Consider the following 17,204-nt stretch of genomic DNA (forward strand, 5'->3'; position numbering starts at 1 on the left):
GGCACATAAAAGACACCATTTCGAGCGTGGCCATTGCCAGTATCGCCTGACTGGCCTTCGTGCAGGTGACACGTAAAAGCACCTACTACACTCTCTGAGTGGTTGGCGTTAGGAAGGGCATCCAGCTGTAGAAACTCTGCCAAATTTAGATTGGAGCCTGGTGTTGCCATCCGGTTTCACCAGTCTTCAGTCAAATCGTCCAACCCATGCTAGCATGGAAAGCCGACGTTAAACGATGATGATGTATAAATGTGGAGTAATAAAGACATCAGTTATTCACTACTGGTTATTACTATAAATGCTTAGGTTTATAGCAATTTCTCACCAGGTTTTGTTTTTGCTATCAACTCATAATAGTAACTAAGATGCATCAAGAATGGTTAATGTTGTATGAAGGGAACAGATTTTTATTCTTTACTTACGAGGAAAGACAGTAAATTCTTCAAATGATTGGCCAATCTGAACACGAGGGGCCACCTGTTGTCCATTGCATGTTGTATGAATCCAGGTAATTTCATCTAACTCAGCTTCTGACTGGAAAATAGATTGAAACAGGAAAAAATTATTGTACACAGCAGTTCTGGTAGTTCTGTCTTAATAAATATTAAAGCCTTCACAACTTAATGTTTTTGTTACCATATTTTTGTCAAAATGCACTGCATTTGTTTCAATTAATTTTGGAAATAATGTATTTAAGTAAAACAACCTTGTCATTAATAAATCAGGATTTGAAACATAAATCAAGATAAAATTTTGACAGAAGTGGCGCAGGAGTGGCTGTGTAGTAAGTAGCTTGTTTACCAACCACATGGTTCCGGGTTCAGTCCCACTGCGTGGCACCTTGGGCAAGTGCCTTCTACTATAACCTCGGCCCAATCAAAGCTTTGTGAGTGGATTTGGTAGACGGAAACTGAAAGAAGCCTGTCGTATATATGTGTATGTGTGTGTGTGTGTATATATATATATATATATATATATATATATATGCGTGTTTGTGTTTGTTCCCCCACCACCACCACCATCGCTTGACAACAGATGCTGGTGTGTTTACGTTCCCGTAACTTAGCGGTTTGGCAAAAAGAGACCAATAGAATAAGGACTAGGCTTCCAAAGAATAAGTCCCGGGGTCGATTTGCTCGACTAAAGGTGGTGCTCCAGCATGGCCGCAGTCAAATGACTGAAACAAGCAAAAGACTAAAAGAGTAAAGAGAAGGTTTTAAATTAGATCATTTTTTTTAAAACAGAAAGTGAATATCATAGAATTAAGGATTCTTGGGTGGTTTGGTTTCGAAAGGGTTAAAGAATTTCCACTTAAGAGAGATCTAAGAAGATAAGATCAACAATCAGAGAATTGAGATTTCAACACTCATTACCTCAACTGCAATGAAGTTAAATTCTTATGCTATCTCGAGTATTTATCTCAGAAATTCTATCACACTAAGACTAAACAATTACCATAGGAATACTCTCAAACAGAGTTGACCTAAGGCAACAAACAATCATTCATTTGCTGTGTGTTGTTCTCTATACTGTTTATTCTATTATGCTGGCAAAGACTGGATTACTATCGAATTTAGATAAACACATTACTAAGAATAATTCTTTCACGGGTCCATGAAGTACTTTCGTAAATTTTACTTCAAAAGTGAAATGAGAAGGCGAAAGTTTAGCAAAATCATTTTTATTCTCTTTTATATATTTTGTTTCAGTCAGATTGGGCCATGCTGGGGCATCACCTTGAAGAATTTTTTCTTAATCAAATGAATCAACCCCAATACATCTTTGTTTTTAAGACTGATACTTATTTTATCAGCCTCTTGATAAACTGCTAAATTATGGGGATGTAAGCACATCAACACAAGGACACACACACACACATGTATATATATATATATATATATATATATATAACAGGCTTCTTTCAGTTTTTGTCCACCAAATCCACTTGGTTGACCCAAGGCTATAGTAGAAGGCATGTACCCAAGATGCCACACAGTGGGACTGAGTCTAGAACAATGTGGTTGGGAACTACACAACCTGATTATTTAATTTTTGTGTTTGGTTTGCTAGATTCTTGGTGTAAGCTAGTATGTTGAGACATACTCTGCTGTATCTTGGTAGGGTCATTATGCCAATAACACACATACTGGTTGTATTTCACTGCTTCATTATTTGTTTGTCAATTGGTTAACTAGTTAACAAAGTAACAAAACGACTTGTAGTAGCGAGATCATATCATTGTTGAAATTGTAAATGACATCAAAAGAACTTTGACAAACCTAGCTCATCGACTGATTGACCAAATGCTTAATTGAACAATCAATTAGTTGATTGATGAAATAGTAACCAAATGACAAATTATGAAGAAGCGAAATAGAACCAATGTGTGTTTAGTATTGGCATAATGGCTCACCCAAGGTACAACAAAATAACTATTTAATATTTATCAACATCTTACGTAATTTTTACATCCACATTTCCATGCTTTTATGGGTGGAACGGAATTTATTGAGGCAGATTTTCTATAGTTGGAGGCCTTTCTTGTTGCCAACCTCACTTGTTTCCAAGCAAAGTAATATTTTCTCCATGGCCAGACACGTTTTCAACAAAATATTAGAAATGAATTACATTCCTTTACAACTATCACGATGCCAAGACAAGGACACCCACTGGGCTTCTTTCAGTTTCTATCTACCAAATCCACTCATAAGGCTTTGGTTGGCCCAGGGATAGAATAGAAGACATTTACTCATGGTGCCATGCAGTGGGACTGAATCCAAAAGTATGAAACTGGGAAGTAAATTTCTTAACCACACAGGTAACACCTGTGCCACAGATCATCTAAAATATTTGTAGAGATCACATTCAATCCCATTGTGATCAAATAAAAACTTAACTGTTATACATGTACAATTTATAAGTAACCCCCCTCCACATTTAACAGATTTGTTATGATTTCACAATAAAACTACAAAGTTAAAATGATTTTATTACCAGCTGATCAGGTGGTCGAGAATCACAGCACAATGGTGACAACAGTGGACTACTTCTCAGAGAAGAATGTTCATCGCAGACTGACTGCAATATGAGAAATGGATGAGAAAAATATATGAATTACAAAGATACAACAAAACAAAAGTTAAAATAAAACGAGTCATTATTTAACACCGATAGTTTTTAAGAAAGTGGGAGGAAAATAGTTGTTAACCAGATATTCATCAATTACAATGGCAATCTGCAGCTTACAGAGTTGAACCATACTTTTTTGGGTAGGTATCCAAATGGACTATATTTTTAAGACTATTACATATCTTTGACTGGAACAGAGGGGCCTCTCAAGATAACAAAATTCAAGTAACAAGTAAGAGTTAACACACCAACAAGGTATGAAAATTAAATACTTTATATCTATACACACACAGACGATATGAGAGGTATTTGGAAACAATTATCAGTATATTACTCTCTTCAAACCAATAAGGTTTTTATTTCTTTCAGATCCCCCATGGTAGATAAAATCCTAGGACAAAAAAATGGAAAGATGAGCAGTTATCTGTTGTCATATGTGAGGAACACAATGATTTAGAAATTTACAACTTTCTAAATGTAAGATCTTTTATACATAAAGTTCAGTTGTGGATTGGATGCCTCTGACAGGAATGTTTCAATTGTATTAAAAAAATTTGATGTTTAGACCCTATGAGGACACTACAATTCATCCAACAGACTTTAAAAAATTATCAGATTTCAGAAAATCAATAAGGGTCATTGCCAAGTATTTCTGATGTCAAAGTAGACTACCAGAACCATGGTGCATGAGGACATCCCATACAAGTTGTATGTATTGACAAGAGGTTGATACATGTCTGCAAAGACAGAGGAAAACCATTTGATCAAAGCCAAGTGGTTACTTAAAGTTAAACCAGCATGAACATAGCCTACTTTGGGTCATCTCTACAAAAGAAAAACTTGAACCAAGAGCAAAAAGAGGAGAAATGACAGATGGTTGTGTGCAGATATTTCTGACATCCCTATAGCAATGCACACTAAGTTTGCAGCAACTGTGAAGGTTTTTGGGAGTGGTGAGGAACAAAGGTCATGTCATGTCACTTCACATCTTTCCACTACTGGAAACATTCAAGCACTGGATGAATGATATATGCAGAGGAAGGCTTACACTTTTCAACAAGGCTCAGTACTTTTTGACAAAGCCTTCATAGCTCAAGATTGGATGTCAGACAATCTTTACAATCAGTTAACACCAAAATTGTAAGCTCCAAACTCGCTAGCTTTAAATCCTATTGATTACATCTGCCATCATGTAGGTGATGGTCCAAAATGAATGAATACCATTTAGTGCAAGCCCTGACGGCGTCATCAAAACTGAAGTTAGATCCATAGACTAATCTTATAGAAAAGCTTGTCAAGAACATGTGCACAAATTACCATTATTAAAATACATTTGATGTATGCCAGATTAGGGTTGCTTTATCATATTACCAAATATATCCTCAAATACTTCTCACATCTTGTACATATTCATACACATTGCATATACACTTACATACATATATACACACACTCATTCGCAAGCAAATGTCATAACAAAAGATTACACACACATTCAAATACCATCAACAACATCATTTTGCATCCACTTTCCATGGGTTGGATGGGTGCCATAGTTTAAGTCAGTACATGCAAACAAGTTGATGGACAGCATCTTGCTCATGAGTTTCATTTCTGGCTTGCTTTCTACAGCTAGATATTCTTCCCAATGCCAAGCACTTTTAAAGTGTACTGGGAGTATTTTACCTACCAAATTCACATACAAGAGATTGGTTAGCCTGGAGATGTAGCAGAATTAAACATGTTCACATTCCCTAAGAACGATATGTCCCCTAGCTCTGTGCTTTCAAAGCATAGAGAGATCTAAAAAAAAAAATCCCTTACTTGTAAAACAAGATTTACATTTGACGGATATTTATCCTCATTTTGTTTGTTGTTAACAGAACATTTTGGCATATGGCGTAGTGGTTAAAAGCACGGGTTACTAACCCCAAGATTCCGAGTTTGATTCCAGGCAGTGATCTGAATAATAATAATAACAACAACATCGAAAAATACCTTAGGAATGAGAACCCAAGTTCGAAATTTCCCCAAGACACCTGATGAAGGCTGGAGGGTATATCAGCTGAAACGTTGTGTTAACAACAAACAAGATGAGGATAAATATCCATCAAATGTAAATAATGTACATAATTCCTCGTCTCTTGAATATAGAACTGAAGTAAGATTTAATTACCAGAAGAGTGTCAGGACATAAGAATACTGTGTCAAATATGTATTCATCCAACCCATTGTTGTTGTTGTTGGCACTCCGTCGCTTACGGTGTGGAGGGTTCCAGTTGATCCGATCAACGGAACAGCCTGCTCAGGAAATTAATGTGCAAGTGGCTGAGCACTCCACAGATACGTGTACCCTTAACGTAGTTCTCGGGGATATTCAGTGTGACACAAGGCTGACCCTTTGAATTACAGGCACAATAGAAACAGGAAGTAAGAGTGAGAGAAAGTTGTGGTGAAAGAATACAGCAGGGTTCACCATCATCCCCTGCCGGAGCCTTGTGGAGCTTTTAGGTGGTTTTCGCTCAATAAACACAACGCCCGGTCTGGGAATCGAAACCGCGGTCCTATGACCGCGAGTCCACTGCCCTAACCACTGGGCCATTGCGCCTCCACTCCAACCCATACCAAGAGGAAAAAAAAAAAACATGTAAAAATGAAATGAATGAACAGATCATGGGGTCTGCTCAATCGAGGCTAATATAGGATTAAAGAACAATACCAACAAAGCTTTCACTGGTGATTTAGTAATACATTAGGAGTTCATCCCAAACCAAACTTACCTTATTACTATTGATCTTATTTGTACCTTCAAGTTTTCTCAGAAAGTCCTGAAATTCAGCATAAGTATGCTCACTTGATTCATATTTTGGTGATAGCAAATATGAGGAGCCTACAACAAACAATTTTCAATAAATAAATAAGAATAAGAAAAAAAAGCATATGTGAGTGAGTTATTTAATTAGTCATTAAGATAGAATTTACTTAAATATTTACAGAAAATCACTATCATATTACAGTTGATGTCTACATCATATTAAATATTATAGCAAGTTTTTTTGTTTTTTTTCATTTTTTGAAATTTTATATTTGTTTCAGTCAATAGAGTGTGGCCTTGAAGAATTCTTAGTTGACTGAATCAACCCAAGTATTTATATTATAAGCCTAGTGCTTATTCTATCAATCTCTTTTGCTGAACCACTAAGTCACAGGGATGTAAACATACCAACACTGTCAAGTGGTGGTGGACAGACACAAAGACACACATATATAATCATTATCATCGTTTAATGTCCATTTTCCATGTTGGCATGGGTTGGATGATCTGACCAGAGCTGGCAAGCCCAGAGAGCTTCATCAGGTTCTAGTGAGATTTGGCTTGATTTCTACAGCTAGATGCCCTTCCTAATGACAACAACTTTACAATGATGTGTGCTGGGTACTTTTACATTTACGCTTCAATTTTCCATCCGTTTCAGCAAGAGTTTTAACAATTCCAACTTTTTTTTTTTTCTGAGAATTATCCAGGAGTGGCTGTGTGGTAAGTAGCTTGCTTCCCAACCACATGGTTCTGGGTTCAGTCCCACTGAATGGCACCTTGGGCAAGTGTTTTCTACTATAGCATCAAGGGAAGCAAGGCACAACAGGAATGGTAAATAGTTTACAGTACAAAAGAAATCACCTTGAACTTACTAAAGTAATATTCGTGATGTTTTATCTCTACTAAGTATAGAAGTAGATGTGTTGCATAAGATTAATTTTGAGGATTTAATCAAAAACTTTGCTATTAAAAAAAAAAACAAGGAATAAACTTTGCAAAGTGGAAATATACAAAAATAAACATTATTTTCCATCTTACTGTTAGTTTTGTTCCATTTTGAGAAATAAAAATTTATTTTATGGTTTATTATTGGTTATATTTTGAATTACATAAAAATGGGAGCACCAAAAGGTGCTTAATCCAGCCCTGCTTAGCTTTGTCCACCTCAGCTATTACTCATTCACCCCAAGCATTCCATTTCTGTCATTATACTCTTATTTCTTTATTGCCCACAGAGGGGACAAACAAGGACAGGCAAACGGATTGAGTCGATTATATCGACCCCAGTGCGTAACTGGTACTTATTTAATTGACCCTGAAAGGATGAAAGGCAAAGTTGACCTCGGCGGAATTTGAACTCAGAACGTAGCGGCAGACGAAATACCGTTAAGCATTTCGTCCGGCGTGCTAACGTTTCTGCCAGCTCACCGCCTTATTATACTCTGTCATTATACTCTTGCTCTCTTCACCTCTATCCATTCTGGTTCTTCTAGCACCACTCTCTCCAACTCCACCTTCTCAATCACATCATTGCCTAGAGTGAACACATGTGCCTTAGAGCAGTTAGTACTCTTTACTCTTACAGTGTACAAAGCAATGTACCAACTGTGTTGTGTCAGAATCCACTTGGTGAACTCTGGAGAGTGGTTGGCAAGTGAGTAAAGAAAACAGAGCATTTAGAGCTCCTTTTGGTCCTGTCACATTAAGAATATGGCAATTTCTCTGGTGATAGTGCCATGATAAAATGCATACAGTGTACTTTGTCAGATAGTTGGTAAAAATGGAGAGAAAGAATAGATTTGAGAGGACCTTTTAATCCTGTTCTGCCAGGGATTTGACAATATGTCTAGTGCTAGTGACATGATAAAATGCACTCAGTAGTCTCTTTAACCCTTTGGCATTCAAATTACTCTATCAAATGTAATGCTTATTCATTCATATTGTTTTGAATCACTTGTGTATTTATCTTGTAGTTTTGAGATGTTGATGATTGATTGTTTATTTTCAGAATGACATTGTAGGATAGGTGTCACAGACCAGATTTAGATAGTTTAAACAAAAAACAGGTAGGATATATGGGCTGGATGTGGCCAGTTTAAATGCTAAAGGGTTAGGTGGTCAGTGATAGGAAGGGTATTCAACCACAGAAATCAGGACAAAAATTAAATGTACAAACACCCGTAAGAACTGACTAAAACTATGACAACATGTCCAATGCAAACCAGAATGGAAAGCATTGTGGCTGACATCATCATCAGTGTTTAACGTTCACTTTCCATGCTGGCATGGGTTGGACAGTTTGACATGGGAGCTGATCAGCTGGGAGCTGTCCGCACTACAATTGTCTGTTGGGGCAAGGTTTCTATGGCTAGATGCCCTTCCTAATGCCAACCACTTTACGGAGTGTGCTGGGTGCCTTTTATGTGGTGTTGAAATTAAAATGATAATTATAAAAATCAATACCACATTAATTTTGTTGATTAGTAGAATATATCAGCAAAGTAGTATTTACTATAATGTTGATCAAACAGTAACGAGCTGTTACCACAAACATAATTGTCTGTGCACACACCACTTCCCAACCATGTGGTTTCAGGATCAAAAGGTCAGTCCAACTTCTTGGCATCTCAGGTGTCTTCTACCATAGCACCAGAGTGACCAAAGTCTTGAGAGTGAATATGGTAAACAGAAACTGAAAGATGCTCAGTATATATATACATACATGCATACGTATTATGTATGTATATATAGTTACAATTAGGTGAGCTTCTTCACATCTGTGTGTGTGTGTCTGTGTGTGTGTGTGTATAGATCTCTGAAAATTCCTGGACTACAAGTGTCAATCTACTTGTCAACCATTGCCTAGTTTTGTGCCTCTGAAGACATGAAAGAAAGGTAAGTGTTAGTGACAGTTAAGGCAATTGGCTATAAAACAAAGTTTCATTAATAATGGTTTCAAATTTTGGCACAAGGCCAGCAATTGCAGGGGACGTGGGGTAGTCAATTACATCAACCCCAGTTCTCAACTGGCACTTATTTTATCAAGCTCAAAAGGATGATAGGCAAAGTCAACCTCAGCAAAATTTGTAACCTCCTGACTGGCCCCTGTGCCAGTGGCATGTAAAAGCACCCACTACACTCTCGGAGTGGTTGGCGTTAGGAGGGGCATCCAGCTGTAGAAACTCTGCCAAATCAGATTGGAGCCTGGTGTAGCCATCTGGTTCACCAGTCCTCAGTCAAATCGTCCAACTCATGATAGCATGGAAGGCAGACATTAAAACAATGATGATGATGAAATGCCCCTAAACATTCTGCCCAACAAGCTGACGATTCTGTGTGTTCGCCACCTTAGACCTACTCATTAATATATTCATGTACCCATGCTAGTATAGAAAAAGTGGATGTAAAAACTAATGAATAAAAGAAGATTAACTCACCAGAATGTTCAAAGAGGTTCTCGAGCATATTAGCAAGAGGTGAGTGGTCATATACTGCTATAGAATTCCAATCGTGGGCTTCCTTGGCATCTGTAAACAAATGTTTGACTGTCTCCTTCTTATAACAAGTATCATCTGCTTGATGGTCAGCCTCTAAGTTCAAGCGTTTGGGTGGGCTTCTATATTTTCTCCCAGAACAGGAAGCCTCAACTATTGCTGAATCATCTAATATGGGTGAAAAATAAGTCTTACAATGGTGTGGGTGGGGAAGCGGATATTCCGATCCATCCACATCACTTGAACTACTAGCGGCCAACATGGGGGAGCAGGTCTGCCGATTTGATCGAACTGTAATATTTGGACTTAGTATTTTGTAGGGAGATGGAGACCTGACAGTGATGTTAGAGCTATTCAGTATCTCTTCACCAGACAACCTAGAACATGGACTGGAAGTTTCTGTATCAAGTTTAGAAGGAGTTTGTAGTGGTGTAACATAGATTGAAGTGTCTGACTCTTCCAAAGTGTCATCTTGTTCATCGTTAGAATAAACTATATATTCATTGTTCGACTTTGACTTCACAGATTTTTGGTTTGGCTTAGACTTGCTCGAAGCAGTTGAACTTTGGAAGTTATTCTTCAAGTTTTTATTCTGTATTTTATTTTGTGCTTCCAATGAAAGCTGTTTGGATTTTTTTGGTGTTGAATTGAATTGAGATTGACAGTAATCTTTACATGCCATTTTCTGTGATTTTGGAGGTGATACCTTAGCGTTACAAGCCATTTGCTTTCTGTAAGAGCCTTTCTTTGGTCTGTTGCAAACATGATTTGCATTAGCCGATGAATTCTGGATATCTTTACTTGGAGATAAAGGTTTGGCCTTGGCCTTACATTCCCTGTCAGCTCGGGGAACTTCATTCCTGTTACCAGTATGGAGTTTTCTTCCATTTAGACCCCTCTGTACATTCTGAACATCTGCTACAATCACTGATGTTACAGGCTGACTATTGTAAATGTTTTCTTTGTTATGTATCGGTGTGTTTGTTAATGTGACTGAAAAATTAATGTGTCTCTCATGAAAGTTGCTATCATCAAGCGATAAACCAGTGGTATCAAGAAATTGAGCTTCATTCAAGTCATCTTTTATACTGGGATCATCATCTATACTATCAATCCGCGCTCTGTTCAGTACATCAATCGAACTAAAACTTGAATCAAATGAGTTCAGGGTCATAGAACTTATATCATATGTTAAAGTACTGGCATCAATGCCGCTGTCATATTTTCCAATCACTTCCTCCATGGCATTAAAGTGATAGAAACCAAGTGTATAATACAAGTTATTACATATTTTAGATGATGTTCTGGGAAATAATTCTTACTGTTTTGCTCATTTCCTGCAATAGAAAAAGGATTTATTAGTCATATAAATACATTTCGTTCCCTCATTTACAATATTTAAATACAACTAACAATGATACATTAAATACAAAAAAAATATAACAAAAAACAGAAAGCATTATTCAGAGAAGAAAAAAAAAAGAGTCTGACAATGTTAACTGATGCACATGATTGAGGAAGAAGCAGTCAACAAACTACAAAATAAGTGAGTTGAGGACTTTCTATGATTTGCTCTGGATCTCAACAACCATGTTAAAACAGCAAGCCTTGAGCTGCATTGTCAATGTGAAAAATCCAGTTCTTCACACTCCACACATCCGGTCACTTTTGCAAAACATCCTCCCTCAAATGCTTCAGAACATCGCAGTACAACTCTCAACTGATGGTCTGGCCCTGGCGGACGAATTCTCGATGCACAATATCACATTTTGAAGGGTGATGCTCATGGCAGGTCTTCCAGGGACATTCTTCCATCTTTGAAATGCCCATACCACTCGAAGCATCGCACACGACCCATTGCCTTGTCACTACAAGCCTGCTGAAGCATGCTCAATGTCTCTAGCAGACTTCCCAAGTTTAATGCAAAATTTCACATTGGCTATTTGTTCCTGTGATCACAAAAACACAAATTTCACAACTTGTGAAGTAAACACAGCGTTGTCACTCAGCACACTGCCTCATGAAGGTCACTGCTAGCTCTCACTGCACACGCAACAATGTGCTGCCATCTGTTGGCACACTACAGAACTAGTCCGAGAACTTTTTGATACCACCTCGTATCAAACACGTTTTTATAGATTTAACACATACACTATTATAACCTTAAAGAAGCAGTTAAATTATTCTTTCATAATGTTATTCTTCAAATTTCTCTTCAGTTCTAAATTCCTAGGTCTGAATTCTTCCTGAACTTGTCACAATTACTTCCAGTCATTTCAAAACTAACGAACTCGATACAAAGTGTTTTAATCAAAACTTGTTCAGAAGCACAACAGAAGCTCTTGTCAAACAACATTAATCCCTTTAAGTATCTGTTTCAGTGTGTGTGTGTGTGTGTGTGTGTGTGTGTGTGTGTGTGTGTGTGTGTGTGTGTGTGAGAGAGAGAGAGAGAGGCAGAGAGATAAAAGATTAGGAATAGTGTTATTATTTATTTAGTGCTTTTAAAAAATTAATCCTAAATGGTTGATTTAAAGGGGAACAAAAGCTGGGGAAGAGTTTTACAGAAAAACTGTCTTCCACATGTAATGAATTAGAGTTCATTTCACCTAAGTGTGTAATCCAGTAGCCCAAAGGTAAATATCACAGGTAAAAAAAAGGATTCAAGTTGAAGTAGTTATTAATAGAAAGAAGGTAAAAAGAGGTAACTAAAAAAATGAATTCTGTGATAATATTCCCTTTGACAACCCCACTATTTCACTAAGGGTATAGAAAAATATTAACAAAGGGGTTATTAAGTTTGAATTTACAAATAAGATCAACTGGAAAAGAGTATTTCAGTCGTTCATGTTTATAAACCATACTTAAAATTATGTAAGTCCACAAAAGTATGTCCGAAATTTTAGACATCAGTTATAACTGAATATCATAAGACACCAAAATTGTCCTAACAGCACACTATAAAACTATGGCCACCCTTAAAATGGTAGCCACTAGCAAAGTACAAGCAAGGCCACAGCATTAGCATAACGATACTATAGATCAAACAGATAATGTACAGGTATGGACCAGATACGTTTACATGCTAATAATATTATAAATATAACACTTCAACTTTGAAAGATAAACCATATCTTTATCTTTATCTTTATAACTTTCAAATTTCATTTGAGATTCAGCAGTACCCGTGTAGTGGTACTGTCCTAGTCATTAAGTCAATGAGAAGATTTGCTTGTTTTAGCAGTGTTAGTAATGTTAGTGGTATGGAAGGTTACTAAAATTTAAATATTAGTAGCAGTTTGAGAAAATTGATAACAACACTGACTCGTTAGATTACTACAGCAGATCAACTGATCAAGTAGTAACTCAACAGGAGATGGAGAAGTTGGTGATATCAAACCACTGATAACATTATCACAATGAGCAGATGTGCATCATCATCGTTTAACGTCCGCTTTCCATGCTAGCATGGGTTGGACGATTTGACTGAGGACTGGTGAAACCGGATGGCAACACCAGGCTCCAATCTAATTTGGCAGAGTTTCTACAGCTGGATGCCCTTCCTAACGCCAACCACTCAGAGAGTGCATGGGGAACGATATTTAGGAGCTATCTGTTTAGCTCATGTAGAGCTTATCGGCATTCAGTTTTAATGTAGGAAGCACTTTCCAAAACAAATCAGATATGCTACATTGACAGTAAATTTCTTGTAATGTACTATTTGGTCTACCCCATAAAAGTGTGGTTTACCATTATTCTTAATTGTCTGCCAAGTAATTTTTCAGTTGGAAATAACTTGCATGCACTAGGTGCACTGCAAAAGTGCAAAAGACTCTTCAAACTGACAGCTTCCGTAATGCAGACTTGATTGTTTGCACAATTCTTTCTGCTGCACCATTAGACTTTTAGACTATAGGTCGTACAATTTCTTTGCAATGTCGTTAGTTTAACCCTTTAGCATTTAACCTGGCCAAATCTTACCCAAATATTCTGTTTTATGATCAAACTGACCAAATCTTGCCTCTCAAACATACCCTACGATGTCACTCGAAAAACAAACCTTTGCATCATCAAAATCTTGAAGCTATGAAATACTATATGATGAATTCAAAACAATGTGAATAAATAAACATCAGAACTGAGAGACTAATTTGGATGCTAAAGGGTTAAGTAGTCCTTTAATTGAATAAATTCTGAGTCATACTTCAACCCGTATTTTGTTTCCATTCAAAACCTGGTACTTATCCTATCGGTCTCCTTGCCAAAGCAACAAGTTATATGGATGTAAACACCAACACTGGTTGTCAAGCAGTAGTGGTAGAAAGCACAGACACACACACACATATACGATGGACTTCTTTCAGTTTTCAACTACTAAATCCACTCACAAAGCTTTGGTTGGCTCAAGGTTATTGTAGGAGACGCCCAAGGTGCTCCGCAGTGGGACTGAACCCAGAATCATGGGTTCTTACCACACTGCCATGTCTGCACGTATATATTCTTTTGTTTCAGTCATTTGACTGCGGCCATGCTGGAGCACCGTCTTTAATCAAACAAATCAACCCAATGACATACTCTTTGTGAACCTGGTACTTATTCTATCATTCCTTTTTGCCGAACCACTAAGTTACAGGGACGTAAAGACACCAACATGGGTTGTTAAGCAATGGTGAGGGGGATAAACACAGACACAAATGTACATATATATATATACATGACAGGCTTCTTTCAATTTCCGTCTGCCAAAGCCACTCACAAGGATTTGGTCAGCCCAAGTCTATAGTAGAAGACACTTGACCAAGGTGCCATGCAGTGGTACTGAACCCGGAACTGTGTGGCTACTTACCACACAGCCACTCCTACCATCATCGTTTAACGTCCGCTTTCCATGCTGACATGGGTTGGACGGTTTGACTGAGGGCTTGCAAGCCAGAAGGCTGCATCAGGCTCCAATCTGATCTGGCAAAGTTTCTACAGCTGGTTGCCCTTCCTAACGCCAACCACTCCGAGTGCGGTGGGCGCTTTTTACGTACCACCGGCACAAGGGCCAGTCAAGCGGTACTGGCATCGAGCACGCTTAAATGGTACTTTTTACTTGTCACCAGTACAGGAGCCAGACATACGGCACTGGCAATGACCACGCTCGAATGGTGCTTTTTACGTGTCACTGGCTATATCTATATATATATATATATACCTACTCGTATGTATACACAGAGATTATCAAACTGGCAATTTCCCAGCTCCAGCACAATATCAAGTTCTTGCTTCATTTCTCCACTATTCGTTTGGCATTTTACAAAATAAAATCTTAATTTTAAGGAAAAGAAAACACACAAACACTACTTGAGTTGAACCCAAGTCGAGCAAGTGAGAGGTAAAAAAAAAAACAAATTGTTTATAACAATAACATAGAATCGCAACAGAAAATTCAAAACTTGAGACATCTGTTATAAATTGAGTATCACATTTCACCAACGTTATCCAAGCGGTACGGCACACCATATAACTGTTGCTCGTCATCACTGAAAAAACTGCTAACCGCATGCAAAATGCATTCAACGCCACAACAAAATTAGCATAACAAGGGTATCGAATTCCCATTGGGTGGAATTCTGGTTTAAGCACCCCATATAACCCTTCGTAACTTTTTTTAATTTTTGGAATTTTCGGGAAATTTTTGCAAATTTGTTCTACACAGAGGAATTCATATGAGTATGAAAAAAAATTTTTAGTTCGTATGATTTAAGCACAATTTAGCTGAGATACTGACTAAATGTTAACATTAATAATACGGAATGTCTTCTTTAAGCAGCAATTTCGACCCAGTACTTGACTAGTACTTTATTTTCTCGTTTTGGTATTAAAATATAGCAAACAATTCCAGGTTTCATATTTTGGCGTTACGATTAATCGCATATACACACACTTATACATATATACATAATACTTTCAGCTGTCTATTATATGTCACCGTAGCATCACCGTACACAAATAGATAAGGAAAACTAAATGCTATCCACACGATGTCGGTTTATCAGCTGGAATCGTTAAAATACTGTTGACATGATAACCAGGATTGATTCCACGCTGATAAACACGATAACTTACAAGAAGACGAGAAGGCCTTACATGGTCGTTTGATTCGCTAGAAATAGCAGCCAAATACTCCACAAATCACACACTAGCGTTTTTAAAATAGATTTAAGACAGCACTCTAGGTAGACTATGCACGTACAATAAAGAAAAGGTGGTATGCATAGCTGGAGAAGCTTTTGATCATAGATTAGTTCAATCAAGACCCATCTAGGATTAGACAACACATAAAAATGAGACATAACAGTAAACACGATAACTCAAAATATACTTTGATGAAATAAAACCTATTCAATGAAACTAAAACTTTTCCTTTAGAAATTTTAGAATGTTCTATCCAACATGCCTGGTTAGCAAGCTATAAATCATACGCATTAAGCATGATTTTTACATAGGGTTAAAGTCTGAAGAAGAAAGAAAAAGCAATGAGAAGTTGGGACAAAAGAAGTAAAGGATTTATACATTTTGCTAAGACTGAAATCTAGTGGCAAATAGAATATATTTATATATAGTAAAAGTTCGTAACTATACACAAGCCGTATTAGCAACATCATGGGTCTCTGGACAAATCAACACACTGGGTCCCTAAATTTGTGAGGCCGTTTGTGTACATGCCTTACAACAACACACACTATACAAAAATTGTTTTCTCATTATGAACACTAAACAGAAAATATGTAGGCAAGATATTAAATGGTTTGTAAATATATGGGTAATCATATATTTGTTATAAAATGGTAATACACCCCAATAACCACAGAGAGGAAATATACACACATTCATTCATGCATGCACATTAAGAAATACTTAGTTACTGACGTATAACAGAAAATCATATTTCGAAGACAGGAATAAAAACAGTTCATGGTTTAACTTCATAAAAAAAACTAATTACGTTGTTTAAAAATTAAAAGAATACAATTAAATCCAGATATGAAATCACGTTTAAGTGTGCAAGATACATATTAGAAATTAACAACACTAATATAATAAGTGAAATCCAGGTATGTTCTCTGTTGTACTTGGTGTGATTAGTGAAAATGTTACTCTAACCCATGTCCCGTTCAATGCCAGTGGAACCCCACTCCCGGTTTTTTTAAGTGACTTGCAATGCAACAGTTAAAAGACAATTTTGTATGCACACAATTATAAATTAAACTAAACCATGTTATCAATTGCTTTTACATTCAATGCAAAGAAGTATTGTGAGAAACTTAACAGCTTGCATATTGTGAATGTGGAACCCTTGAGTTTTTTTAACATATAACAGTTTGACTTAGCTCCATAGTGTTGGAGTGCCATCTTCTTTCGTTTTCAACTCGTGTGTGTATACATATATATATATACACACATATATATTTGCACGAAGCGTAATGATGCTCAATAAGCATCTACCTGCTAGAAATAAGAGCTAAGTCTTAAATTAATCCACCGTAACGCACCAATATAACAGAGGGAAACAGAAAGCACTAAAACATTTAACAGCACAAATAAAAATATTATGCAGGTGTGTTTACGTCCCCGTAACTTAGCGGTTCGGTAAAAGAGACCGATAGAATAAGCACTTGGCATCCAAAGAATAAGTCCTGGGATCGATTTACTCGACTAAAGGCGGTGCTCCAGCATGGCCACAGTCAAATGACTGAAACGAGGAAAAGAGTATATATATA

General features: G+C 37.0%; 1 protein-coding gene across 1 annotated transcript in view; it reads right to left on the reverse strand.

Annotated features, from left to right (window-relative positions):
- The window catches only part of LOC106875010 (uncharacterized), a 26,967-nt gene that overhangs the window by 9,454 nt on the left and 309 nt on the right, over positions 1 to 17,204 (reverse strand). Inside the window, exons 2-5 of the mRNA XM_014922953.2 lie at positions 9,385 to 10,778; positions 5,910 to 6,019; positions 2,995 to 3,078; positions 423 to 534 (exon numbers count right to left, since the gene is read on the reverse strand). Coding sequence (XP_014778439.1) covers positions 423 to 534; positions 2,995 to 3,078; positions 5,910 to 6,019; positions 9,385 to 10,684 — 1,606 coding nt within the window. The 5' untranslated portion in view covers positions 10,685 to 10,778. The remainder of the gene's footprint in view (positions 1 to 422; positions 535 to 2,994; positions 3,079 to 5,909; positions 6,020 to 9,384; positions 10,779 to 17,204) is intronic.

The sequence above is a fragment of the Octopus bimaculoides genome, chromosome 10 (genome assembly GCF_001194135.2).
Source record: "Octopus bimaculoides isolate UCB-OBI-ISO-001 chromosome 10, ASM119413v2, whole genome shotgun sequence".
NCBI classification, from domain to species: Eukaryota; Metazoa; Mollusca; class Cephalopoda; order Octopoda; family Octopodidae; genus Octopus; species Octopus bimaculoides.